Source organism: Leptodactylus fuscus, chromosome 1 (genome assembly GCF_031893055.1).
Source record: "Leptodactylus fuscus isolate aLepFus1 chromosome 1, aLepFus1.hap2, whole genome shotgun sequence".
Classification (NCBI taxonomy): domain Eukaryota; kingdom Metazoa; phylum Chordata; class Amphibia; order Anura; family Leptodactylidae; genus Leptodactylus; species Leptodactylus fuscus.
In genome coordinates, this window is record NC_134265.1 from 128,021,214 (window position 1) to 128,048,582 (window position 27,369).

The 27,369-nt window shown below is 42.0% G+C and overlaps 1 protein-coding gene across 1 annotated transcript in view; it reads right to left on the reverse strand.

Annotated features, from left to right (window-relative positions):
- Positions 1–6,834: 6,834 nt before the first annotated feature.
- Positions 6,835–27,369, reverse strand: part of LOC142203042 (cytosolic phospholipase A2 gamma-like) — a 49,603-nt gene continuing 29,068 nt past the window's right edge. Inside the window, exons 10-16 of the mRNA XM_075273516.1 lie at positions 25,817–25,864; positions 22,060–22,179; positions 20,923–21,051; positions 18,846–18,941; positions 14,189–14,340; positions 12,768–12,939; positions 6,835–8,156 (exon numbers count right to left, since the gene is read on the reverse strand). Of these exons, the coding sequence (XP_075129617.1) occupies positions 8,005–8,156; positions 12,768–12,939; positions 14,189–14,340; positions 18,846–18,941; positions 20,923–21,051; positions 22,060–22,179; positions 25,817–25,864 (869 nt within the window). The 3' untranslated portion in view covers positions 6,835–8,004. The remainder of the gene's footprint in view (positions 8,157–12,767; positions 12,940–14,188; positions 14,341–18,845; positions 18,942–20,922; positions 21,052–22,059; positions 22,180–25,816; positions 25,865–27,369) is intronic.

A 27,369-nucleotide genomic window follows, 5' to 3' on the forward strand; every position in this document is an offset into this window, starting at 1 on the left:
GATTGGGCCCCTGAGGTAACGTGTGGCGCACTGGCGTAATGACATCATCGTACCCCACGTCACCGCTGTGGCCCAATCACATGCCCCAGCAGTGACCACAGTCGCATACAGAAGAGAATTGCTGAAGAAAACCAAACGGAGTGAGGATGCCCAGGAGAGATGAGGTAAGATGAGTATAAGTATTTGTTATTTTTATATCACGTTTCCTGGGCCTGTACGTAATATACTCTGCGGTCTAAGGAGACCCCAGAATATAATAATAGCAGCAAAGCGGAGGACTGAACCTCCTGAATATTTGTCGAATTTTGTAAGGTTTAACTGAAGTGGCTCTAGAGGGTCTCTTGGGAGTATATTATACTGTGTGGGGCCACTGTAGAGCATATGTGTGTGGGGACCACTGTGGATCATATTATGCTGTGTAGGGCTACTGTGAAACAAATTGCATTGCGTGAGGGCCACTGTGGAGCATATTATACTATGTGGGGCCACCGTGGAGCATATTATACTGTGTGTGGGCCACTGTGGAGTATAATTATACTTTGGGGACCACTGTGGATCATATTATACTGTGTAGGGCCACAGTGGAGCATATTATACTGTATGGAGGGCACTGTGGATAATATTATGCTGTGTGGGGCTACTGTAAAACAAATCATACTGTGTGGGGGCCACTGTGGAGCATATTATACTGTGTGGGTGCCACTGTGGATCATATTATACTGTGTGTGCGCCACTGTGGATCATATTATACTGTGTGGAACTACTGTGAAACAAATTATACTGCGTGGGAGTCATTGTGGAGCATATTATGCTGTGTGGGGGCCACAGTGGAGCATAATTATACTGTGTGGGTGCACTGTGGAGCATATTATATCGTGGGTGAACCACTGTGGCTCATATTATACTGTGTGGAACTACTGTGAAACAAATTATACTGCGTGGAAGTCATTGTGGAGCATATTATGCTGTGTGGGGGCCACAGTGGAGCATAATTATACTGTGTGGGTGCACTGTGGAACATACTATACTGTGTGGGTCCACTGTGGAGCATATTATATCGTGGGTGAACCACTGTGGCTCATATTATACTGTGTGGAACTACTGTGAAACAAATTATACTGCGTGGGCGTCATTGTGGAGCCTATTATACTGTGTGTGGGCCACTGTGAAGTATATTATACTGTGTGGGGGCCACTGTGGAGCATAATTATACTGTGGGGGAGACACTGTGGATCATATTATACTGTGTGGGACTTTCTGTGAAACAAATTATACTTGTTGGGAGTCATTGTGGAGCATATGCTGCTGTGTGGGGCCCACAGTGGAGCATAATTATACTGTGTGGGACCACTGTGGAGCATATTATATTGTGTGGGCTACTGTGGAACAAATTATAATGCGTCAGGTCCGCTATGAAGCATATTATACTGTGTGTGGGGCCACTGTGGAGCATATTATACTGTGTGGGAGCCACTGGGGACCATACTATATTGTGTGGGGCCAGTGTGGAGCATATTATACTGTGCTGGGGCCACTGTGGACAAAGGCAAAGTTTGCACCAGGGCCCAGAAGATTTTAGTTACATCACTGCTAGGCAGGGGTCTGTGCTGATGTCTTTTTTTAAGGGCATCTAATCTGAGGATTTGCATTCCACTTATCAAAAGAATATGTCTGTACTGAGTCTGATATCTCAGCTCTTTGATAAGAAGAGTGTAACACACAACTGTCAATGCTAGCACAGAGAAGAAATTTTGGTTATATATGTAGGATTGCAGGATGTAACATTGCAGGATGTTGGTGGGGAAGAAGGGTCAAATGTGGGGAACTGCCCAGGGTATGTAGTCTAATCTGCCAATGCTCATAATTCCAATATATTCCACCACTACAACTTTGTTCTGAGCTAGAATTTCCTCGTGGGCATCCATCTAACATATACCATTTATGATCATTTATATAACGTGCGAATTTAGTTTGTGCTTTAATAATGTCAGAAAGATAAATGCACCACACTCCAATATTTTCAAAGCACAGTATACCAGCTAGACATTTTAAGACAATGTTAACCCTGGCCTGCTTTTTTTCCCCCAACTAAACATGACTTGCAGTTCTCCAATTCACTATGGCAAGGGACTCCAATGGTTCCCAAGAGTGTGAAAGTGGCAGCTGCCTCGCACACATCCAGCAGTAACACTGTAAGTCCTTGAGGAGGCCACCCTCTAACCATAGCATGCCTAATACACACAAGGGCTGTAAAAGCCACTCTGTATTGTTTTGCCTATCTTCCAGGACCCATTGACTCAGTCATTATTTACTATGCAATTATACCCAGCTAATCTGAGTGCAAAATCTCACATTAAAGGTAATGCAAAAACAGTCATATTTCTCCTGACAAAGTACACCAGTCTTTAGGGATACAGCTGTCCAGGGGAAGTGTTTGTTATGTTTACTCACCTCCTCTGGGTCTCCGATTCTGTCGTCTGAAGTTATCTCAGAGCATAATAGTAGTTTGTGGGTGGTAAACTTGAAATTTTTGGAAAATTAATAACATGATCTGAGAAGAATATGCAAATATGTTTCTCAGGATGTAAGTAGGGAAACGCTGCCTCTGTATTTTGCTCTCTATGGGAAGCTCCCTTGAACATCATGCCCGACCTTTCAACAAGCCTTTAATTGCAAGGATGCAGGATTTTGCCAAGTCAGTATCATCCCAACTGTGGACGGCGCCGTTTCGATAAGGCTTGTTGGAAAGTCGGGCATGATGTTCAAGGGAGCTTCCTATAGAGGGCAACATACAGAGGCAGTGTTTTCTACTTACAACCTGGGAAACATATTTGCATATTCTTCCCGTAATCCCTCACAGTGGAGCGAAAATGGCTTTATAAGACTCCACACACCTACATGGTGGTCTCTCCCTAAAGAGTGACAATATCCCCATAACATGATTTGGTTCAGTTATCCCCTATGTATGTGTTGTTTTTTTCATTTTATTAACGGAGGCTGCTGTGGGACATTATGGTATGTATAAGGCTGCTAGAACACATTATAATCTTTGGATGGCCGCTGTTGGACATCATACTGTAGGAAGGAACCACTATGGGACATTATACTATGTGGAGGGGCCACTATGAAATATTACATTGCTTGGAGGGCTGCTATGGGACATTATTCTTCATAATGATCTTTGATGTGTGTTCGTGGTGGTGGTGGTGGTGGGGAAGTACGCTTTCTGAACAGCCTGTGATACCCTTAACCTGCCTCTGCTGGTAAACCATCTATGAAATCATACAGTCCTATGAAAAAGTTTGGGCACCCCTATTAATCTTCATCATTTTTAGTTCTAAATATTTTGGTGTTTGCAGCAGCCATTTCAGTTTGATATATCTAATAACTGATGGACACAGTAATATTTCAGGATTGAAATGAGGTTTATTGTACTAACAGAAAATGTGCAATATGCATTAATCCAAAATTTGACCGGTGCAAAAGTATGGGCACCTCAACAGAAAAGTGACATTAATATTTAGTAGATCTTCCTTTTGCAAAGATAACAGCCTCTAGTCGCTTCCTGTAGCTTTTAATCAGTTCCTGGATCCTGGATGAAGGTATTTTGGACCATTCCTCTTTACAAAACAATTCAAGTTCAGTTAAGTTTGATGGTCGCCGAGCATCAAATCATCCCACAGATATTCAATGATATTCAGGTCTGGGGACTGGGATGGCCATTCCAGAACATTGTAATTGTTCCTCTGCATAAATGCTTGAGTTGATTTGGAGCGGTGTTTTGGATCATGGTCTTGCTGAAATATCCATCCCCGGCGTAACTTCAACTTTGTCACTGATTCTTGAACATTATTCTCAAGAATCTGCTGATACTGAGTGGAATCCATGTGACCCTCAACTTTAACAAGATTCCCGGTGCCGGCATTGGCCACACAGCCCCAAAGCATGATGGAACCTCCACCAAATATTACAGTGGATAGCAAGTGTTTTTCTTGGAATGCTGTTTTTTTTGGACGCCATGCATGACACTTTTTTGTATGACCAAACAACTCAATCCTTGTTTCATCAGTCCACAGGACCTTCTTCCAAAATGAAGCTGGCTTGTCCAAATGTGCTTTTGTGTAGCTCAGGCGACTCTGTTTGTGGCGTGCTTGCAGAACCGGCTTCTTTCTCATCACTCTCCCATACAGCTTCTCCTTGTGCAAAGTGCGCTGTATTGTTGACCGATGCACAGTGACACCATCTGCAGCAAGATGATGCTGCAGCTCTTTGGAGGTGGTCTGTGGATTGTTCTTGACTGTTCTCACCATTCTTCTTCTCTGCCTTTCTGATATTTTTCTTGGCCTGCCACTTCTGGGCTTAACAAGAACTGTCCCTGTGGTCTTCCATTTCCTTACTATGTTCCTCACAGTGGAAACTGACAGGTTAAATCTCTGAGACAACTTTTTGTATCCTTCCCCTGAACAACTATGTTGAACAATCTTTGTTTTCAGATCATTTGAGAGTGGGCTGTCCATGCTCGGCAACCATCAAACTTAACTGAACTTGTATTGTTTTGTAAAGAGGAATGGTCCAAAATCCCTTCATCCAGGATCCAGGAACTGATTAAAAGCTACAAGAAGCGACTAGAGGCTGTTATCTTTGCAAAAGGAGGATCTACTAAATAGTAATGTCACTTTTCTGTTGAGGTGCCCATACTTTTGCATAGGTCAAATTTTGGTTTAATGCATATTGCACATTTTCTGTTAGTACAATAAACCTCATTTCAATCCTGAAATATTACTGTGTCCATCAGTTATTAGATATATCAAACTGAAATGGCTGCTGCAAATACCAAAATATTTAGAACTAAAAATGATTAAGATTAACAGGGGTGCCCAAACTTTTTCATAGGACTGTATAGTCATTGAGATCTTGTTATTAGTGTTAACAGCAGGGCAGTCTGACCATCAAGCCCAAAGTTATAATCCCATTGCAATCCTTTTGAATTAGGCCAAAGTGCAGGGGTGTAACTAGCAAAGACTGGACCTCCAGCACATCAGTCACATCCATGATTTATGAAGACACAAAAATTGTATTTTGTGTGAATAATAGAGAAGATAAGACTGGAGATAACTGGCTGTGTATGGTTAGTAAATAGTGGTAGTAGTAGCCGTTCAGTGTGGCACATGGATAAGGCAGGAGATATCTAACTTACTGAAACCTGGTGCCTTGGGATGTAGGTTAGAAGGAGACAAATGGGGAGGGTTAGCTGTCTAGGGATGGCAAACATGTCCCTCTTAGTCCTGTGGTGGAAGTCCGGACTTAGCCGAGAATTTCTTGATGTTTGGTGACTTATGGCGGTGCACATGTTGGTCAGGGTCCACCTCTGGACGCTCGGGAAAGTCTGGTAATGGCAGTGTCGGTGTCCAGGTGTCGTATCCAGGTGTGCCCATAGCATAGGTAAATCGTCAGGGGTGTGGATGGTAAATTGTTTCCCACGATGCGTTACTGCTAACCCAAATGGGTATAGCCAGATGTATCTTATGTCCTTTTGCCTCAGTATTTCCAGTAGAGGCTTTAAGATACGGCGTTTCGCCAATATAGATGGGGCTATGTCCTGATATATAGCAACTGCGTCATCTCCTACCTTAACCACAGGTCTGCTTCTAGCTTCAGCGCTTTCTGAAAGAAGGTTTTAATAGAAGGCGGCAATGTGGTGTCAGCATGCTCACCTTCATTTGCGCTGTCTAGATCTGAGTTGTTTGCTGTGTCGGCATCCTGGTATGTGTTTGGTGCCATTTTAAGAGAGCGGTACGGTCACTGAGATGTTGTCTTGCGGAGGAATTTCTATAAATCCCCTTGGCTTTTTAAGGTTTTCGGAATACTCGGGGCGTCAGGGTTTCTTTCTCTGCTTGGCTTGCCCATTTTGCTGAGGAAATGCTGGAAATGAGGGAATTTGTGGCTACAGTAGACAGAGCTCTTCTTTCAGGCTTCCATTCAGCTCCGCGGTCAGACTCCGCCCCCTTACACTTCTACTGCTATCAGCGACCACAGATGTAATGCCTACAGTCAATGGTTTTGCATTCGTATATTGGCTTTAAATGCATAACACTTCATAACTCAATGTGCTGCTATAGCAGATCTGTCAACTGAATCTGAACTCTCCCTAGCCTTTTTCTGCTTCCTTTGTCTCCTCTCTAAGGTTACTGATAGACCGCCCTGTATATATGAATCCAGAGCAGACTGTCTATGATAAGCCTAAAGGACAGGGGGAGCTACGATGAGCACTCATATCATAAATATAGCTGACTTATATCTATGAGTCCTCTGTACTTTTCGGCACTCTTAATAGCCAAAACATGCAATTTGTGTGCCACTTTGACTATGAGCAGTAAGAATCTGTAGCTGTAATGTGCTCCCTTTACATTGGTCAGCATATGTAACTCACAGTTCTGATATAATGTGTGAGTAAGAGATGCATGGGGCACCATATATACATATCTTCTTTGCCTTATTTGTTTAGACAAATAAATACAGATGCAACTCAATAAATTAGAATATGTTTGAAAATTTAATTTATTTCAGTAATTGAGCTAAAAAAGTCACAATCATTTTGTATAGATTCCTTACACACATAATGATAATTTTCAAGCAGTTATTTCTTTGAATGTTGATGAGTATCGCTTACAGAAAATGAAAACACAAAGGTTATTATCTCAGAAAATTAACATATTGTCAAACAGTTGAAGAGTATCTTTCACGTCCTCATCAACGTGCGGTTTTATATACTACTAGAAATCACTGGGCTGGGCTGTGAGGCGCTCCCCCCCCCCCCCCCCCCGACTGTGCTCTAGCATGGCCTTGTACGGTCAGAGGGCCATCAATGACGCTCCCCTGTGAGGAACCCACCCAGTATAAGTCTATGTAGGAGTACAATATCTCCAGCATCTGGAAACATGCTGGGAAAGCCAACAGCGCGCTGAATTCAGAGCACTGTTGGCTTTCTAGTGGCATATAAAAGGGCACATTAATGAGGACATGAAAGGTCCTCTTTAAATATTGTAGACTTATATTGTCACACTCTAATCACCTAACCAACACAAATCATGTGCCAAGGTTTTCTAAGCCTTGAAATGTTCCCTCAGTCTGATTCAGTAGATTACACAGTCACGGGAAGACTCTGGACTTGACCGTTGTACGGGAGACAGTCAAAAATTTATTGCTAAAGAAATTGTCTCTTTACTGATTACAGCCCAATCATATTGATGGAAAGTTGAGTGGAAGGAAAGAGTGTGGGAACAAATCCAACCTTGAAAGGATTGTCAAGAAAAGCCATTCAAAAATATGGGGGAGATTCACAAAGAGTGCTTCAGTGCTGCAAGAGTCAGCACACACAGACATTCTCAGGATATGAGCTACAGCTGTCAATATCTTGTACCAGATGATAGTAAAGTTTGCATTTCACTTGGAAATCAAGGTCTGAGAGTCTGGACAAAGAGTGGAGAAGCTGTACACAATCTAAGCTGCTTCAGGACCAGTGTATAATTGGGAAGATAAGTTATAAAAATAAACAGGAGACAATCTTGTAGATTGCCTCTACATCATCCAGAAATCCTGTTGATCTCTTCCATTATTAGCTGTATTCAACCCATACATAAAACTCTATGGAGAGGGAAGGGGAGGAGGCTGTTAATGGATTTATTCCAGTCTCATCATGAAACACAGCAGTGTTAAAAAAAAACTCCATGACACAGTCAAAGTTTGTCTTTTCCAGCAGCTTCCTCCTCTCCCTGGCCTCTTTATAGATATGTATATCAAGGTAACTCAACCTGATAAATGGAGACGGAAACCTATTACTTTAGTTATATATTATATTAGAAAGTTTCTTATGTTGACATGAAAAGAAGATTTATTTATATCTTTATCAGATTTGATTTTAATAGGAGAAAAATAGTAAAGAACGAGATGAAGAGAACAGCAAGATTATTTTTTGTTCGTTTTGCGCATGGATTTCAGACAGATTTATTTAGGCTTAATAAATTTGACTTTTTCTAGTATCCTTTCTTTATTTTGCTTCACATTTAGTTTTGCTATATCTGTAAGCTCTGTAATCTCGGATTCATCATAGGAAGTATTCAAGGTACTATATTTCTTCTCAAGTTCAGGAACTTTACCTGTAAATCAAAGAAACAAAATGAAAATAAAATTTATTTTCTTTTCTTATATAAACAACTGTTGTTATTTTTTTCATATATAATTATTGGTTTTTTTTTCTTTTCATAAAAGCAGTTACAAAAAACATAACCTGTAACCTGTGATGTGGGCATGGTAATGCTAGGTTTTTTAAAAAATTTATTTATGATTGTGTCCCACGATTTCAAAAGGTCATAATAGACCTTTGGGGGCTTTTTAACATTACTTTCTTTTTTTTCTACCGATTTCCAGTTACAGGACTTCTGGGCCCCTGGTGGTCATGTGACCTCTAGGCTGGAAATGAATCTGCATCACAGCAGCCCCCATAGCTGGGTATATAGCATTTGGGAAAGCAGGGATGGAAAAAAACTGCTGGCACCCTGCTCCAACAGATGCATGATTTTGTGTATCTGGTTCACTTTGTATGGAACCAGATATCGTTTTGAATAGCCACTCAATATTCGACTATTCGATCGAATATCGAACCCCATTATAGTCTATGGGAGAAAATGCTTCGCTACAGGAGAGTAGCATTCGACTCAGGAGAGTCACCAAGTCCACTAAGACACCCCAGGAAATGATGCCAACACCCTGGAATGCAACTGGGACAGCAGGGGAAGCATGTCTGGGGGCATCAAGTACCTTTATTATGTCAGGATCCCTGTCAGCTTGCGATATGCCGGAGCTGACTTCTTCCCATAGGAATGCATTGACCAGCGTCGATTGGCCAGTCTACAGCATTCGACCAATCAACGCTGGTTCTGCCTGAGGAGGCGGAGTCTAAGATCCGTCCACAGCAGTTTCCATTCTGGTCCGATTTTAGACTCCGCAACAGAGTTTAGAACAGAGTGTAGAGATGTAGCAGAGCTGAGTGTGTGCTGAGCTCTGTTACACCAGAGATGTGTGTGACAGGAGGAGTAGATGGAGGGATGGTTGGATGTAGTGCAGAGCTGATCTCTGTTTTATCTCAGGTGTCCGGAGTAGCCGAGCTAACCGCACGGCTAGCTCTGCTATATCTCGCCATAGGATTGGCCAGTGTACGGCATTCGGCCAATCAATGTTGGTCAATGCATTCCTATGGGAAAAAGTCAGCTTGCGCATATTGCAAGCTGACCGGGATCTTGACAAGATAGAGCCCCAAAGAGCTAGGTGAGTGACAATCCCTACTAAATAAAGGTTATCACTAGCTAACCCTGCCTGTAGATCTGTCCCTGTCTCACATTCATATAGTTCACAGTTCCAAATTAAGCGAATGGTAAATCCACAATTTATCTAAATTGGAGGTCACCTGATTTCAGGAGCCAATGGGTTTTTTAAATTTTCTTATCTGCCTCCGTTGTCGTAGTTCCTGTCCCACCTCCCCTGCGCAGTTATTGGTGCAAAAAATGCGCCAGGGAAGGTGGGAGGGGATACAAATTTTTACTGCGTTTGCCTCCGGGTGTTCGATTCCAATCAAACACCTCGACCGGCCTGATATTCGATCGAATATGTATTTGATTGAACACCGTTCGCTCATCTCTAAAAGACAATCAAAAGATGATACCAATATAAAGCAGAGATATGGTAGATAATATTTATTCATGTATTTGGGTGATATGACTATCTGCCTGAAAAGCAGAGAATTTCACATTTTGAAAATTGCAATTTTTCCAAATTTCCATCAAATTTCCTATTTTTTTTAAATATATATAAATACAAAAATATTGATTAGTGTTTACCACTAACATGAAGTATAATGTGTTATGAGAAAACAATCTCAAAATCACTTGTGTAAGTTATAGTGTCTCAAAGTTATTGCCATTTAAAGTGACACGTCAGTTTTGAAAAAAGAGGCCTGATCCTTAACGCACTTTTGGGCTGTGTCTCTAAGGGGTTAAACTGGGAGCAACTGGAGACGGATATTATATTGTATGGGGCCACTAAGGTGATAATAATAATAACAACTTTATTTATATAGCGCCAACATATTCCATAGAACTTTACAAATCATGTGACACAAGAACAGACAATATGAGACATTACAATGTGACAAAGAAATAACTATATCATACAGTAGGAGTGAGGGCCCTGCTCACAAGAGCTTACGTTCTATGAGAAGTTAGGGGACACAAGAGGTCAGAGGGCTTGTTTGATACAATGGTCCAGCAAACTTTTAATTGAAAAAGGTTATGTAGCTGAAGCTGTATGAGCCCGTCACCAGCTGGTATCTGTGAATAAACAGATACAAGTACAAGGAGTGCAGTGTAACTTCTAGATGGAGAGCACAGGATCTGAGGAACAGAGGGGGAAGGATAAAGTGTTATTGTTCTATACTTCCACACTCTATACCAGGGGTGGGCAATTAATTTTCCCATGGGGCCGCATAAGAAATTGAAACTATGCTAGAGGGCCGCACAATGGCAAATTTAGCTCCACCCACTTGTACGTTGACCCCGCCCATTCCCAATCATCTTTACATGTGCCCCCACAAAGTATAATCCTCCTACAGTCACCTGTACATTATATGCCCCCACATTATAATGTTCCCTTCCAACTGCCCTTCAGTATTAAGTCCCTCTCTTGGTGCCCCAGTTTAAACTGGTGGAAACTAGAGGGGACATGAAGCTGGGACAGCTGGAGGGGGACATTAAACAGTGGGGGTAGTTGGAGGGGGACAATAAATTGACAGCTGGAGCGGGACATGAAACTGGGGGCAACTAGAGGGGGACATTAAAATCGGGAAGCTGGAAACAGACATTAAACCGTAGGGGTAGCTGGAGGGTGACATTAAACTGGGGGCAACTAGAGGCAGACAGGTCCCCCTCCACCTACCTCCATGATTTAATGCCCCCTCCAGTTGTCCCCATTTTAATGTTCCCCCAGTTTAAGTGCCCTCTTCATCTACCACCAGTTTCATGTCCCCCCCTCCATGTCTCCCTCAGTTTCATATCCCCCTTCATTTGCCCCATTTCATGTCCTCCCTCCATCTGCCATCTCTGCCCTAGTATAACATTCCCCTTCCATCTCTGCCCCTAGGTTACTGAGACACACACATACAGATAGACACACACATACAAACACATATAGACACACACGTACAGACAGACACATATAGACACACACATACATACACATAGACACACACACACACATACAGACAGACACATATAGACACAGAGACACACACATACATACAGACATAGACAGACACACATACAGACACACACATATAGACAAACACACTCCCCTGCATCTCACATTCCCCAGTACCTTATGATACACACCACGTCTCCATCTTCCTGCACTGTCCTGCCGGCACTAAGACACGCCCCCTAGACATGCCTCCCTAGACAAGCTGTGCGGGCCGGTCTGAATCAGTCAGAGGGCCGGATATGGCCCGGGGGCCGTGCTTTGCGCAGGTCTGCTCTATACTATGATCAGGTCACGTGATAAGCCTTACCAAACAGAAGTGATTTTAGGGCAGTTTTGACACTGCTGTAGTTGGGGATTAATCGGATTGTCTGGGGTGAAGCCTTCCAGAGCACCTGTGCAATTCAGGTATTTCTAGGTGGTGGTGATGGGGGAAGGGCACTTATAAAACATATGCACTGGGCTCATCAATGAATTAAAACAGCCCTGCTGGTGACCCTCTGTAATCTTTGAATGACAGCTCCCTCATGAGATCAGGGAGTGAAGGGACTGTGAGGGAGATGTCACTCATGCCCAGGAGGTGTGATTAGCAAGAAAACACTATGACTCCTTGCCCACCATAGCTACTTTGGTAATTTTGCATATAGCTTTTTATGGTTTAAAGCATTTACAACTTCACTTTGCTGCAACAGAAAGATTACAGAAGGGCCACAATGGAAAGAAAATTAATTTATCTTGATGGGGCCATGATGGGGCCTGTTTATAGTTTAAAAAAAGCTGACAGTGGTCATTGGCTGGTTAATATTGTGTGGCCCAAATCATTAGGGTAAGTTCACACTGAGTTTTTTGGACCAAAAAAATGGGTAGCCACGACTGAATGCTGGTGCACTGCACCGGCATCCAGTCGCGCACTCCGCTACGGATTAGGACCAATGAATGGGTCTAGTCGGGAGTGTCTTCACGTCGAATTGCGAGGCGAATCGGCCTGAAGAATGAGCATTCGCTTCTTTGAACTGACTTGCTCCCATTGATTTTAATGGCAGCCGTCTTTTTGGTCAGGATTTTGAGGTGGAAATGGCCTCAAAATCATGACCAAAGTACTCCGTGTAAACTTACCCTTTCTCTTCGTCATAGAAGATAGGTCATTAACCTAGCTTCGTTGACAGAGACAGATCCAGGACACATCTAAACCAGGTAAACCGATTATTCATTGTCTGGTTATGTCCATGTGTCAGTTACATAAACAAACAGTGAAAGCTATAAGGGCTTGTGTAATGGAGAATTGGAGAAATTTGGACTGAATTCAGTTTGGGCCTGAATCAATTTGTTCACGTTTAGTTAGCATTATATAAATGAGAAAAATGTATTAAATAAAAGAATATGTGAAAATAATAAATGAAGCTGAATAAATAATTCCAATAATTATAACTGTGAGTCCTTGACAAACTAAAATATAATCCCACCTTCACAGCTCTGGTTGTTGAAAAGAGGAAAATGCATGACAACAGGCACTCCTTTACATCCTTCAAACACATAGCAGCTTTGAGATGGAACTTCAAAGTCTTTATCTTCTATGTCTATTTTTGGAAATGGGATTTTATTTTTGTAGCAGTATGTCTCTGTGCTTTTCAGTGTCTGAAAGTAAGGACAAAGCAGATCAGAATTCTGATTTATATCACACATACATGTAAATACATCTTTGTGTTGAGTACTTATTTTATCTCCTCAAATATTATCTATGCATTGCAGATGGGATAAGTGATTTGCTTGCCTTAGGCTCTCTGTTCTCTTTAGAATTCAATGGGGGAATTTATTAGGACTGAATTTCCTAAACCAGTTTTAAACCATTTTCCTTCTTGTTTAAAATTCAGCAAAATGATTAAGAGGCTCTGCTCTCTTACCAACTATGACACACCTTGGGGGGTCCTATGGACCACAAGTGACATCTACAACAGATAAACTAGTATAGAGTTCGGGTATGTCATGCCAATATTCTGATCTGATAGACTGAAGCTGTCCTGCTCTGGGTTACCTGGATCTCCGACTCACAGCCATTTTCCTAAAAAGCAGGATCTTTAGCACAAATATGAGCAATGCATCAAAGATGTGCCACACCTAATCCAGTTTTTTGGGATATATACAGGATATTTAAATTTCCTCCAATTACTTGCTTAGAATGTCGTAGATGATAGTAAAAAACAATTCTGCAGGATTGTGAATACAACTCAGTATCATACAATACAATAATAATGTAATAATGACATTTAATGTTGTGTATCTACATATGTATTTTACTCTTTATGATGTTCAGCAGTTTGCTTCCACTTCCTCTAGCCCTTCATCACTACACTGCATTTGGTCTATTTGTTTGATTTTTGTCCTGTCTCTCTGTGACACCAGACTAACAACAAACCCGTATAACCTGATCCTAACATCAGACTTCCTTTTATACATACTGTAACATTGGAACGGAAATAAAGACTTAAGGCAAATGGATGGCAATATGACTGCAGGATCAGGCTACATAGAAACTCTATGTAAAGTCTTTGGCTGTGGAGACATTTGCAGACAGAAAGGAAGGAGATTTTTGATTAAGACTAAAATTGCATAATTTTTAATTGGCTTAATGTAATAACAATGTAACTTGACATACAAAATAAATGAAATCTGCAGCACTTATGACAATCTATCACACTTTTTATGGCTGCTGAATGTCTCCTCTAGCACTTGGAGATTTGTGTGACCCATCTGGTGAGGTTGTTACAGTCTTGTGCCTAATAGAATATTCTTATCATAGTGGTGACATTGAATTGTCTACGACCAAAGTAAAACATCAACATTTGCAAGCTTTCCAACATATGGCCTCAAGCTGAAAAACATTTACCTTAAACGGATCTCCTGCACTGAAGTCAAAAGACAATATAAGATCCACTTTGCGGTTTGGTGGTAACATTAATGGGTATGCTGTATTTATTTCGTGGCCGGCATCAATTAGAGATAAGAACTTTTTCTTGCGGAGGTCTTCAGGGATATCACCTGAAACAATTATTGTAATATAAAATAGGATTTATTTACTGGCATTAATGAAAACAGAAATACTACAAGAAGTAAAGCAAAACAGGTATAACAGTAGTAAACTAGTGAAAATATACAAACTGGTGGGGACTATAGATGGGACTAGCTAGTGAAATAGGTAGTGCTAACCTGCTGACTCAATACAGTCTACCTTTCTAGAAGACCATTTTTAACACAATTCTAGGAGGTCTTTCTAGTTGTAAATTGTCACATTGGCATATAGTTAGGTTATGCCATCACTTTATAATGCAACCTCTAAGGCCCCCACAAGGCCTAAAAATGAAGAAGCTGAAACTACAGTATGATTGAAGTGACTCTGACTGGCTGCAGATCCCAGTACAGCTGGGTGGTCAGGAGTAGAAAATAAAAGAGAAAGCAGGGCAGCAAGATTAAATCAGTGCTGTACTCAGGACCCTTACCAGTCTTAAGGTAATGACATATCCTAGTGACATACCAAAACTTTTTGAGAAGGTAACACCCATTAAATTATTTTATTTGCTCCCTGTGATCCAGCAAAGGTTTTCTAGAAAGAATGCCTTTACCTAATGCCTAAGGGCTCATTCACATCTGCGCCTGGTCTCCGTTCATACAGGTTTCCATTTCCTGCACAAAACAGAGCAGAAGTTGGAAAGCTGCAGGACTCTTTCAAACCTGTCGAATGTATAGTTCACCCAGGGCGGCGCTATCCATTAATGGTTAGCTGTCTCCATATTTCACTTTAGGTAGGCGCACGAGACAGGGTTGCCCTCTTTCTCCGCTGCTGTTTGCTCTAGCTATAGAACCCCTGGCCTTGCTTCTCCGGCATGATCATGTCTATAGAGGTATATCTATTGGTCCCAGGCAGGAGAGGACTGCGCTTTATGCTGACGACCTGCTCCTGTTCATGACTGACCCCTCTACATCCTTGCCTCAAGCTATGGAAGTAATAAATAATTTTGGTAATTATTCGGGCCTGCATACCAACTGGTCCAAGTCCTCTTATATGCCCATAGGTCGTACTCAGACAGCAGCGGAGGGGGAGGTGCTGTGTGGTTTTCCGGTGGTCTCGGCTTTTAAATATCTTGGAATTATGATCCCTAGAGACTGTAGGAGGTACCTAGACCTCAATATTTTTCCCCTCCTCTCGCACTTCCGATCAAAATTCCAGACCTGGGCTGCTCTGCCATTGTCTGTAGCTGATAGAATTAACCTGATAAAAATCATTGTTCTGATGCCTATACTCCCTTAGCAACTCAGCCGTTCCCGTCCCTCTCTGATTTTTTAGACAGATGGACTCCTTGTGGACCTCTTTTGTGTGGGGACATTGTACACCCAAATCGCGATTATCTGCTCTCCAGAGGCCAAAACAGCTTGGGAGAGCATCACTTCCCGACTTATTTCTCTATTATCTGGTGGGACAGCAGCGTTTTATACAGACATGGCTCTCCCCGACCCAGCTCTCAGGACCTGAGGCGCACCTGGACCTACGTGTATTGTGACCGGTTCTGGACCAGTCTCGGTTGTTTAGAGGTCAGCTGCTACCCATTCATGCCTTGGCGGCGCAGGTTTGGAAACAGGCTAGGAAGCTATCCTTGTATTCGGATACTCCCGCGGAGACCCCTTTATGGGACAATCCTGGACTATCTGACTTGTTTGAACTACCCAACGCCAGGTCCTGGTCCAGATATGGTTTACTGGGCAGACTTATATACACAAGGGGTGTTTGTTACTTTTGAGTCCCTGGTCTCCTCTCATGAGATTCCGAGGCACCAATTCTTTAGATTCCTACAGATTCGACATGCACTCTCCTCATTGTTCCCTCACCAACCCTGTGCTATATCAGATTACCCGCTTATTGGTGTGCTACGATCCCAGGGCCCAGGGGGCCTTATTTCAGTTCTTTATGATCACTTGATTCATGTGAAGGTATCTCTAGCCGATGCCCCGACATAGATGAGATGGTGTGCTAATATTCCAGAGCTGACGGAGGAGACGTTTCAGAAGATCTTAGAGTCTCTTCTTTACGTCTCACCCTCAGCTAATAACAAATTGATCCAAATTTTCATTTTACACCAGTGCTATTTGACTCCAATCCGATTGCTTCGGATAGGTCGGCTACCTGGTCCTAACTGCCTTCGGTGTTCATGCCCTCATGCGGACTTTTGTCACCTGCTGTGGAGCTGCCCAGTTATTCACGACTTTTGGAAGGGGGTGGTAGACCTTCTGACAGATGTCCTGCATTGCCCTGTCCCGTTGTCTCCCGAAGTATGCCTGTTTCGTGTGCTGGAGAAGCAATTGTGGCAGCACCACGTCTGCATTTTCCTACGGGAATGCCTGTTTTATGCGAGGAAAGCCATCGCTTTGCGATGGATGGCCCCTCGATCCCCATCCGTTCCTCAGTGGCGCAAACTGGTTAACGTGGTTCTCCCGTTTAATCAGATTATATATAAAGGTAGAGGCTGTCTCCAGAAGTTTGCTAAAGTTTGGGGTGCCTGGTGTGACTCCCCCATGACCCAATACTCTGCCCCTTCAATGCGTTCGGCTATTAATGCCCTCACTCCGTAAGGGATGGCTCGTGCCGGTGGGGTTTATGGCCCCCCTCTGTTCTGATAAGGTTTCCTTTCTTCGGTATGATATGTCCTGTGTTGCTCTGAACTATATGGGTGGTGGAAGGGGGTTTGGGGATGGGAGGGGATGATGATGTGGTTCATCTTTGTTTGTTTGTGCTTTTTCCTTATGTTTGATTTGTGCTTCCATTCTATGTTCTTTACCTGTATTATTTGCTCTGTTATGCACTTTTCAATAAAACGAGTTAAAAAAAAAAAAAAAAAAAATCTGGTACATTTTAAGGCTGCATTCACACAGAGTAACGCCAGGCGTCATTTGTGTGTAATTTGTGTGTCTTTTACGGCCGTCATAAAACGTTTACATAGAGTTCTATAGGAAAAGACTGCCGTCATTTACGGCCGTCATTTACGGCCGTCATTGTAATGACGGCCGTAAATGACGGCAGTAAATTACGGACGTCTTTTCCTATAGAACTCTATGTAAACGTTTTATGACGGCCGTAAAAGACACACAAATTACACACAAATGACGCCTGGCGTTACTCTGTGTGAATGCAGCCTAAGACTGTTTCCTCTTTAGGTTTGTCCTGATTAAATCTTTGCTCAGGTTCGGAAGGTGGAGTTTTTGCATTGGAATCTTCTTGAAAAATTTTTTCACCTAGCTAGCCGAAAAAAATCACCATATTTTTCAGACAATTAAATGCACCAGACCATAAGATGCACCTAGGGTTTAGAAGAGGAAAATAGGGAAAAAAAATTTTGAAGCATAAAAAATATATGCATCTTTTTTTGTACTTTTTAGTTGTACCATTTTGCTTTGATCAATTTTTATTTAAATCATAGGTGAAACAGAAAATAAAACGTCAGCTTGGCAATTTTTTTTTTTTTTTTTTAATGACGTTTACCCTATGGGAAAAATATTTTTATAAGTTTGTAGACCAGGCATTTTCTTACATAGGGCTACCTAGTGTGGATATGTTTCACAGTAATTTTCTACATTTATATATGTTGTAGGGGGTGATTTAGAACTTTTATCTTTATTTTTTTCTTTTTTTACTATTTTATTAGCCCCCCCTCCTCCCAGTGGGCTTGAACCTTCAATCATTTAATTGCAAGTCCCATAGACTGCAATACAAGTATATTGCAGTCTATGGGAAATTCTGTACATTACTATTGAAGCTGGTCATAGACCAGCCACAATACTAATATTCCTATGACAGGCCTGGGAGCTTTTAATGGGCTCCTGGCTGTCACAGGAACAGGTCGGCTCCTGCAATCTCGCAGCGCAGAAGCCGGCCTGCAACAAGAACTGTACAGGGCCAGTGGGGACTGACCCCGGGGGCTACTTTTATACTTTAGAGGGGCTTTGATATAGTAATGCCTGCGATCAGAGTGGACTCTCATCATGGGCATTGGCTCCGGGTCTCCACTATACATTATGACAGAGACCCGGTAGCTATGGTGACAGCTCTGCAGCAGAGTGGCCGACATTATCTTTACAGACCCAGCATCCGCCGTAAAAGAACGGCGAAAGCTGGAAGGTTTACACCGCCAGGACACCCTCTTAGCCCAGGGCCCGCAGCATCGCCCAACTCTTCCCACTGCACGAAGCCAACGAAGTGTCCTGCTTGATCTTAGGGTGGATTCTGCCCTAATCTTCCAATGAAGTAAATGAGAGTAGGAAAGAAGATTTCTATGGTGGATTTTGCATGACTGGTCCCACAGCAATATGAACCATGTGAACTTACATTTAGAAACTATAACTAAATCTGTACACTACAGTAAAACAGTATACTACAGTTATACAAAATCAAAGATTCAGGTTATTTTACTAAAAAAAACCCTGCAACAACATATTTATGAATGTTTGCAATATTATTTACAAAAGTAAATATTACAAAAAAATACATAAAAACTCACCGCTCCATTCATAGAGAAAGTTATTAGTGGTACCCCATTGCCACAAGAGAAAACATAAAAATATTTTAAAGGCCAGATAACTCTCTTCACACCAACCTACAAAAACATACAAATCAGGATAAGAATGTGATTGTGACAAAAAAAATTGTTCTTTTGTTACACACTGAACAACAGTTCATTCTACCAACAGATATACAAGCAATATCGCAATCGCTTACATCTATTCCTGTATCTTAGTAAGCCCTACATTTTACGGGAACATTTTGCATTTTTATTTAGTTTGCAATCCCTGGACATCCAATGGCGTACCTGAACTGCACATAAATCATTATAAGGTTTTATGCTGATCTAAGACTGGTTCAGTAAAACAGCAGGAGATCCAGGTATTGTGCCCATAATTTGGATTTGAAAATGTGCTCTTATTACAGCACCCTTACAGAAGACCAACCGTGCTGGGAGACATAAATGACACCTCCTTCCCACAGCCTAACATTAACAGCTATGAATGAATACAGAGACATGTTGGGTAAAATTGTGGGGATCGGCCATAGCTTTATTGCTTTATTAAACAATGATGAACATATACGCAGAACCTTGCTACCCCATGACCACTTATATGACGCGTCACCACATGCCCGCCACCGCATCCGCAGTGTGCATGTGTCCGATTTTCCACGGGTGATGCATCTGAACTCTTCTTTACCGCTGAAAGAGAACAAGGTCCTGCCAATATGACCCCCTCTCCAAAAGCAGGAACAGAGCCTTGGTCATTGGTCAAATGAACCTCATCCCTGCGAAGCAAACCCCAATTGTCTCCTTCCAATTACCAATGCCTAACTTCAACACCACCCCGTGAACGCATGTGGTGCAACACCCGCATGTTCAGCAACCACCTTGCCCTCTTCAATGCTCCCGGTTCTTGAGCATCGCAACAACACGCCCTAGGTACAATTTCAGAGGAAACCATCACCAGGGCAGGGAAGAATGCGGGGAATCTATCAAAATCTGATCGTATCAGGGATATCCATTCTGACAGAGGAACAACTCCTAAGTCATTTCCCCTGGCATGGACCACCAGCACCACAGGGGCCTGGGAGGATATGCTGGCCGACACAACTTGTGGCAACACCTGTAACCATCTCAAGCAGCGCACACCGTGCCACCTCAAATCTGCGTTCTCAAATGCCAATTGTAGATTGCCGTGTCAAACCGCTGCACGCCGTGCCGCCCAATAAATGTAAGAGTGGCCGATAATCCAGACCACAGGAGAAATGCTTAAAAAAACAGACAAAAAATAAAAGTTAAACATAAACGCTACTAGACCTAAGGAAAAAACGTGTTTGTTTTATTTTTTAATATTTGGAAAAACTAGACTGTGAGACCAAACCTAATATAACACTGGTAACAATTCCAATGCCATCTACCTACATGCTTGACTTCCTCTTCCGTTAAGCCCGCCGTATCCGCTATCATGGTTGCCCCTATGGGTCCCAAACTCGGAGGAGGGAGCACCCACCAACTCAAGGCAACATTTAAACAAGGTCTCGAACTGAAACCTTATGAAAAAGGAGCCATTACTATGGATAGAGTGGATAGCTGAAAAACTGCGAACCATCTCCACCGGGCACAATGGGCCCTCTAAACGAGATAAAGACAACTACATGCCCTGCCCCTAGATGTCAGTCTTTGAATGACGAACCCTAAACTCTTAGGGTGTCCGGAAGGATGACAAAATTCTCTGTCACCAAGCCACTGGGGCCACGGCACGAAGGCGCTACCAGCTCCCCTATCCGCAATGTGCCAAAGAACGCCAACACGAAAGAGCAACCCACTAACTCCGCCTCATACCTTGAAGAACAAATCATCCTGGAGGCGTCAATAAGATGCCGAAGGAGGAAGAAAGATACCAGCCTATGAAAATCAACCTTCCTTGCAGCCTTCTTTCAACCAATGAGCACTCAGCACATGCTGGTTGATTTTAAACGGGAAAGGTATGTGTATGTTAACTCCCGACAACATTACACATCTAAAACCTTCTCAGGAGAACCGAAGGACAACCACTCACACCACGTCTTACCAAGGGCGGACCACATCGTCAGGGTGACTGAATTCTTCAGCAATGGGTTAAACACTGCAGAACCATGATCCATAGGGCTGGAGGGTACGGATAATCCACTCTCGGGTGAAAATCCTTGAAAAGATCCCACTGAAAACAAGAAAGAAAGTCAGCAACTATGTTATCCACTCCTGGAACATGGTGAGTCTTAAAGACTATATTATATTGAAGACACCGAAGGACAAGGTAAAACCGGTAAAGAGCTAGATGACAAGTGGCAAATAGCAGCAACTGCACTCTCATTGTTGCACCAAAACTAAATGCGTTTGTTTGCCATAGCGGACTCCCACAATTCCAGGGTGACCACTATGGGAAAGAGTTCCAGCAAAGTTAAATTCTTAGTGTGGCACTAGATGCAACCCTGCTCTGAGGACACGGATCAGCTGACCAGTGCTCACCAAAAACGGCCCCATAACCAGCAGAGCCAGCCACATCCATGAAAAGCTGGAGGTCCAAATTGCCCATCTCCCTCTCTGGGAAACAAGATATACCTGCCTAATCCAACAAAAAAAATTGGTCCCTAAAAAAATTTTGGGAAAATTTTATTGTAAATCTGGAAAATCGCTGTTACACTTGCATGAATGCAGGACCTTTCTAAGGTTAGAAAATCACATATGATTTCCTTATTATTATCATTTAGTGTTCCTGCCTGATAACTGAGCATAGCTGGGTTCCTGACAAGTCCCAGACCATAGAAAGTTTCTGCATTTGTGGTCATATTCATTGACAAAATGATTAAGACATCAGACTGTCACCACTAAGTTCAAGAACATTTTTAAAATTCTGCAGTATTTTCCTTTGCTATGCTCTCTGCCATCATAACAAAAGAGTTTTGCAATATGGCAGCGAGAGCTCCATCTCTGCCATGGTCAATAGTAAATTAGTTTGTAATGCAGTCTAGCTCCAGCAAGCGATAATTCTGATTGTTAATACATTATAATTCAGTAGCTCAGACAGAATACCCATGAAAAAACTGAGCATAAAGGCACAAACTAAATAACATAAGTCTAACGATAAATTAACAGGTATCTTGTAGGATTTTTGCTTTTCCCTCCTAACCAGGTTAGCTTTGAAAAGTGCTAAAAAGAATCCATTTACCATATGAAGTGTTATCATGAAAATCCCTTAATAGCATTTCTAACTGTCCATCGGATACTGGATCAGGGCTTGAGAGGATGGCCTCCAGTTTTCTGCATCCTGTGCATGTGCATTTTCCTTCTATAATAGAAAAACAAACAAACAGCAAATATAAATGATATGACTGAAAGCCTGTTCTGTGTGTCTGTTCTAATACAATAATGTAAGTCTATATCTACAGTCATGTGCTGGACATACACATGTACAATTCCTTACAAGACATACTGTAAAATATTTAGAGCTAGTTCACACGGGGGCAAGGAGGCAGATTTTGACAGCAGAATCCACATCATAATCCGCCTCCATACAATGGTGGTCTATGGAGACCACTAGCATTCTTTTTTCCGCTATAAGCATGTTGCCGATAGGAGGCTGCGATTTTAATCACAGAGGGTGACGGGGGAAGGGGGGGCCGATCTTATCCCCGGATCTCTTGGATTCTATGATTGCTATTGATCATGGCATCCAGGAGGTTAAATCCACTGAGCTGGAGTTTCTTCCAACTCTGATGGCTGGTCCCGGCCCTCGACTGTGTAACACAGGTGATAGCGGTATGTAATGCCGCAAGTGCAGCTTATATGTCCACAGCATTACAGCACTGTACTATTACTGAACTGAGTATAAACTATGTACACAGCTCGACGTAATAGTATGGCGCAGAGCGGGAAGGGATTAAAGAAGTATGTTTTCTTCTCGTCTTTTCAGGCAGTAACTTTCTACATATATAATTTCTGCTCAGAGCGTTTGCTACTCTGTACGCTTTTAACACTGCTATGTTTGTAAATAAGAGGCTGGTATTATATGGAATGTGGCAATAAATCAAGTAATTAGCTGAAAGCAGCCGCTCACTCCACCCCTGTTTTCTCTATAGCGCTCTATCTGTGAGGCTGAATATGGAGACCAATATATTACAAGCAAGCAGACAGACTAAGGCTGGGTTCACACGATGTATTTTGGCTAGTAATGTGGCACGTAGACGACGCGGGAGTGCGTGGTGCACCAGCTTGGATGCCGATGCAGTGCACCTGCTTTCAGTCGCGGCTACCCGTATTTTGGTCCGGAACCTGAGGCAGACTTATAGGGAGTAACTTAACCCCTTCCCGCCGATGGCATTTTTGATTTTCGTTTTTCGTTTTTGACTCCCATCCTTTTAAACCCCATAACTTTTTTATTTCTCCGCTCCCAGAGACATATAAGGTCTTAATCTTTGCGGGACAAATTTTTCTTCATGATGCCGCCATTAATTAATTTATTTACATTAATTTATTTATTTACATTTTAACCCCTTAAAAAAAATCCAAAACTGTGTTAAAATTTTTTTTTCTAAAAGTCGCCATATTCTGACAGCCGTAACTTTTTTATACTTGCGTATATAGGGATGCATAAGGTGTCTTTTTTTGTGGGGCCGGCTTGTACTTTTTGGGGAAATGCTATTGCTTTGATCACTTTTTATTCAAATTTTTATCAGAATCAAAACCGTGAAAAAACGTCGGTTTGGCACTTTTGACTATTTTTCCCGCTACGGCGTTTACCCTACAGAAAAAATATTTGTATAGATTTGTAGAGCGGGCGATTTCGGACACAGGGATACCTAACATGTATGTGTTTCACAGCATTTAACTACTTTTATATGTGTTTTAGGGAAAGGGGGTGATTTGAATTTTTGATACTTTAAAAAAAAAATATATATATATTTTTTTACTTTTTTTTTTTTAATTTATTTTTTTGCATTTATTAGACCCCCTAGGGGTCTTGAACCCCAGGGAGTCTGATCACTACAATACAATGCTAATTCATTGCAAAAAAATCATCCTTTCTTTTGCAGGCTGCATAGACCAGTGGATGTTGGGGTTAATAAGGCTGGGGCTAATAGTTCCCCTAACTTTAGTCCTGGTTCACATCTGCGTGTGGTATTCCGTTCAGGTAGTCTGCTTGGGGACCCCCGAACGGAATATCGAACGCATTGACAAGCGGTGAGCTTATGAAAGCACACAGATCCTATAGACTATAATGGAATTTGCACGAGACATACGGAGAGGAAAGTAGTTCATGAACTACTTTCCTCTCCGCATAGTTCCTCTCCTCCCTTGATTTATTGTGAATAGATCCTTTTCATACATACCCCCCTTATACTGTATAATAAGATAAGATAATCCTTTAATAGTCACACAGTGGGGAAATTTCAGCATGTTACAGCAGTATAGTAATACAGGTACAGGATAATACACAGTAATATATTACAGACATAGGCACACATAAGCTGAGAAGAGAAGATAATATTAGGAGTCCATAGCAGCTAAGGAACAGAAGAAGAAAGAAGGAAGACTTCATAATCATTAGTTTTCTGTGCGGAGTGATCTTCTCTTGGACTGATGTAGATTATACAGACTGATGTAGAAATATATACAGTGTTGGCCAAAAGTATTGGCACCCCTTTTGGCCAACACTGTATATATATCTATATGTAGATATATACATATACATTGCTCAAAAAAATAAGGGGAACATTCAAATAACACATCTTAGATCTGAATGAATGACTGTCCAGGAGTTGGCAGATCCTTTAGCCCAGGTCTAGGAGGAGATCCCTCAGGACACCATCCGCAACCTCATCAGTTGTAGGGAGGTCATACAGGCACGTGGAGGCCACACACACTACTGAGCCTCATTTTGACATGTTTTAAGGACATTACATCAAAATTGGATCAGCCTGTAGTGTGTTTTTCCACTTTAATTTTTGGGGTGACTCCAAATCCAGGCCTCCATTGGTTAATAAATTTGATTTCCATTGATGATTTTTGTGTGATTTTGTTGTTATCACATTCAACTTTGTACAGAACAAAGTATTCAACGAGAATATTTCATTCATTCAGATCTAGGAGGTGTTATTTCAGTGTTACCTTTTTTTTGAGCAGTGTACAGTATATAAACTATTTATAATAACTAATAAGGCTGGGGGAACTATCATATAAGGGGAATGGGGTTATAAGAAGGATCTATCGTTAATAAAGCTAGGGAAACTATTCCCCCCATCCTTATATAATTGTCCACCTATAAATAGCCCCCTCCTCTTATAACTTACCCTAGACTTATTAAATCTACTCCCTGTTAGTAAATATATATGCCCCTTTATCAATAATAAAGCCTTTTAATTTGTCAGAAAAATAATAAACCTTTAACTCAACTTCCCAGGCTTCCTTCTGGGTCCTGAGGCTGAAGTCTCTCTTCCTGCTAGTGGCCTCCACAGAAGAACCTGTGATGACGTCACTATACCACGCCCCCTCTACAGGTCCTTCTCCGGAATCCTCTATACAGTGACTTATGTCAGAGCAGGGACTACAGCTCCCTGGTCTATCATAGATATTCACAGTATTGGTGTACATAGTACGCTGATGCACCGGTAACTAGGGCTCCCCTGATCCGGAGCATCAGACCAAACCAAACGCATTTGCCCAGTTTGTCCTCCCCTAACACCAGCCCTGCTGGAACCCAACGAGAGCTAGAGCAGGGAATGAAAAAGAGGTAAACAGGTACATGAGGTTTAGGTTATACTTATACAATGACTATAGGTTGCACATGAATCCAAATGTTGCTCTATTTATGGAATAATAACCTAGTTTTCCTCTGTTGGGCAAAAATATTCTAGTGAACTTGTGACTGTTGCAAAATTTCTATTCAATAATTTTGTGATAGTCATAAGGTTACTTGACTTACATACCTGAATCCAATGATTCTTTTAAGAGCACAAAACGCTTATTGGAGGATGCTGAAGAAAATAAGGACAACAGTATGTAAATATTAAAAGTCATAGGAAACATAAAATATTACAGGCATATTTAAAAATATGAAAGGCATAGTATATTTTATGTCTCAGAATTTATATCTTGAGCAAAAATTGGTCCTTTTTAGAATGAAAAATAAGCCCATTCCAGGAGAGATGAGTAAATTTCCTGACATTTTTTCCAATTAGTTGCCAGATTCAATGGCTGACAGTTGGCTTACAGCTATTATTGGCTGGGTTAGATTTTGTGGTTTAAGTTATTCACTGAGGACCCATGTTGCAGAAATGCAGCGTTTTTGTGTTACAGATTTCGCTGTGAGGTTTTTTTTTAACCACATTTAGGAGTGGCATGAAAAGGATTGGAAAATATAAAGGAAGTTCTTAGACATTTCCCTTCTGTTTAATCCACTCCTGAATTTGGCTAATAAAAATGCAGCAAAATCTGCAACAAAACATGCTGTGTTTCTGCAATGTGGCGCCTTAGGAACATGATAAAGTGGTTCTCCAGGACCTGAAGATAATGCTCACTAATGTCTCACTCAGATCAACTGTTTCAGCTGCCTGAAGGTGGATATGTGGTATATGAATGGAGGCAGCGTGGCTCTCATTCAAGTGAATGGGAGCTGAAGTTCTCCAGTGCCACATTACAATGTAAGAGTCGTAAGATGTATACAGGTTGTGGGTCCATACACAGTATTGATTGCTACTTGGAACTGCAGCTTCCCTCTCATTCACTTGACTAGGAGCCTAGTTGCTACTAAATGTGTACTTTGTATCCAGCTTCAGGCAGCTGAAAGAGCCATTTGGTGCGGGATCCCGATGTCAGACACCCACTGATAAGATACTGATGACCTATCCTGTGGATAGGTCATCAGTATCCATTACCTTCAGGTACCCTTTAAGATGTTTTTAGTGCAGGGGACATAACATTTCAATTATTATTTAAAAAGGACCTTTCACCATTTGGGGCACATGCGGTTTAATACACCGCTGGAAATCCAACAGTGCGCTGAATTCATGTTCTGTGCCCCCGGTGAAGAGCTATCGGTGCTGATACCGTAGCTCTTCACTGTCAGAAGGGCATTTCTGACAGTAATCAGGAAGGAACGCCCTTTCTCACAGCAGCATCTACAGCGCTGTACTGTGAGAGGAGCGTTGCTTACCACCTGACGATGATGCTGAGTGGTGAGGAACGCCTCCCCCAGTATTTGTCTATGGACTCTACTATCAGGAGGGGAGGAAGGTGTTCCTCACTGCTCTCACAGTACAGCGCTATAAACACTGCTGTGAGGAAGGGCGTTCCTGACTGACTGTCAGAAACCCCCTTCTGACACTGAAGAGCTACGGTACTTGCACCGATAGCTCTTCACCGGGGGCACAGAATGTGAAAGTCGATAGTGCGCTGAATTCAGCGCACTGTAGGCTTTCTAGTGGTGTATTAAACGGCATGTCCCCCAGATGGTGAAAGGTCCTCTTTAAAGGGTTTTTTA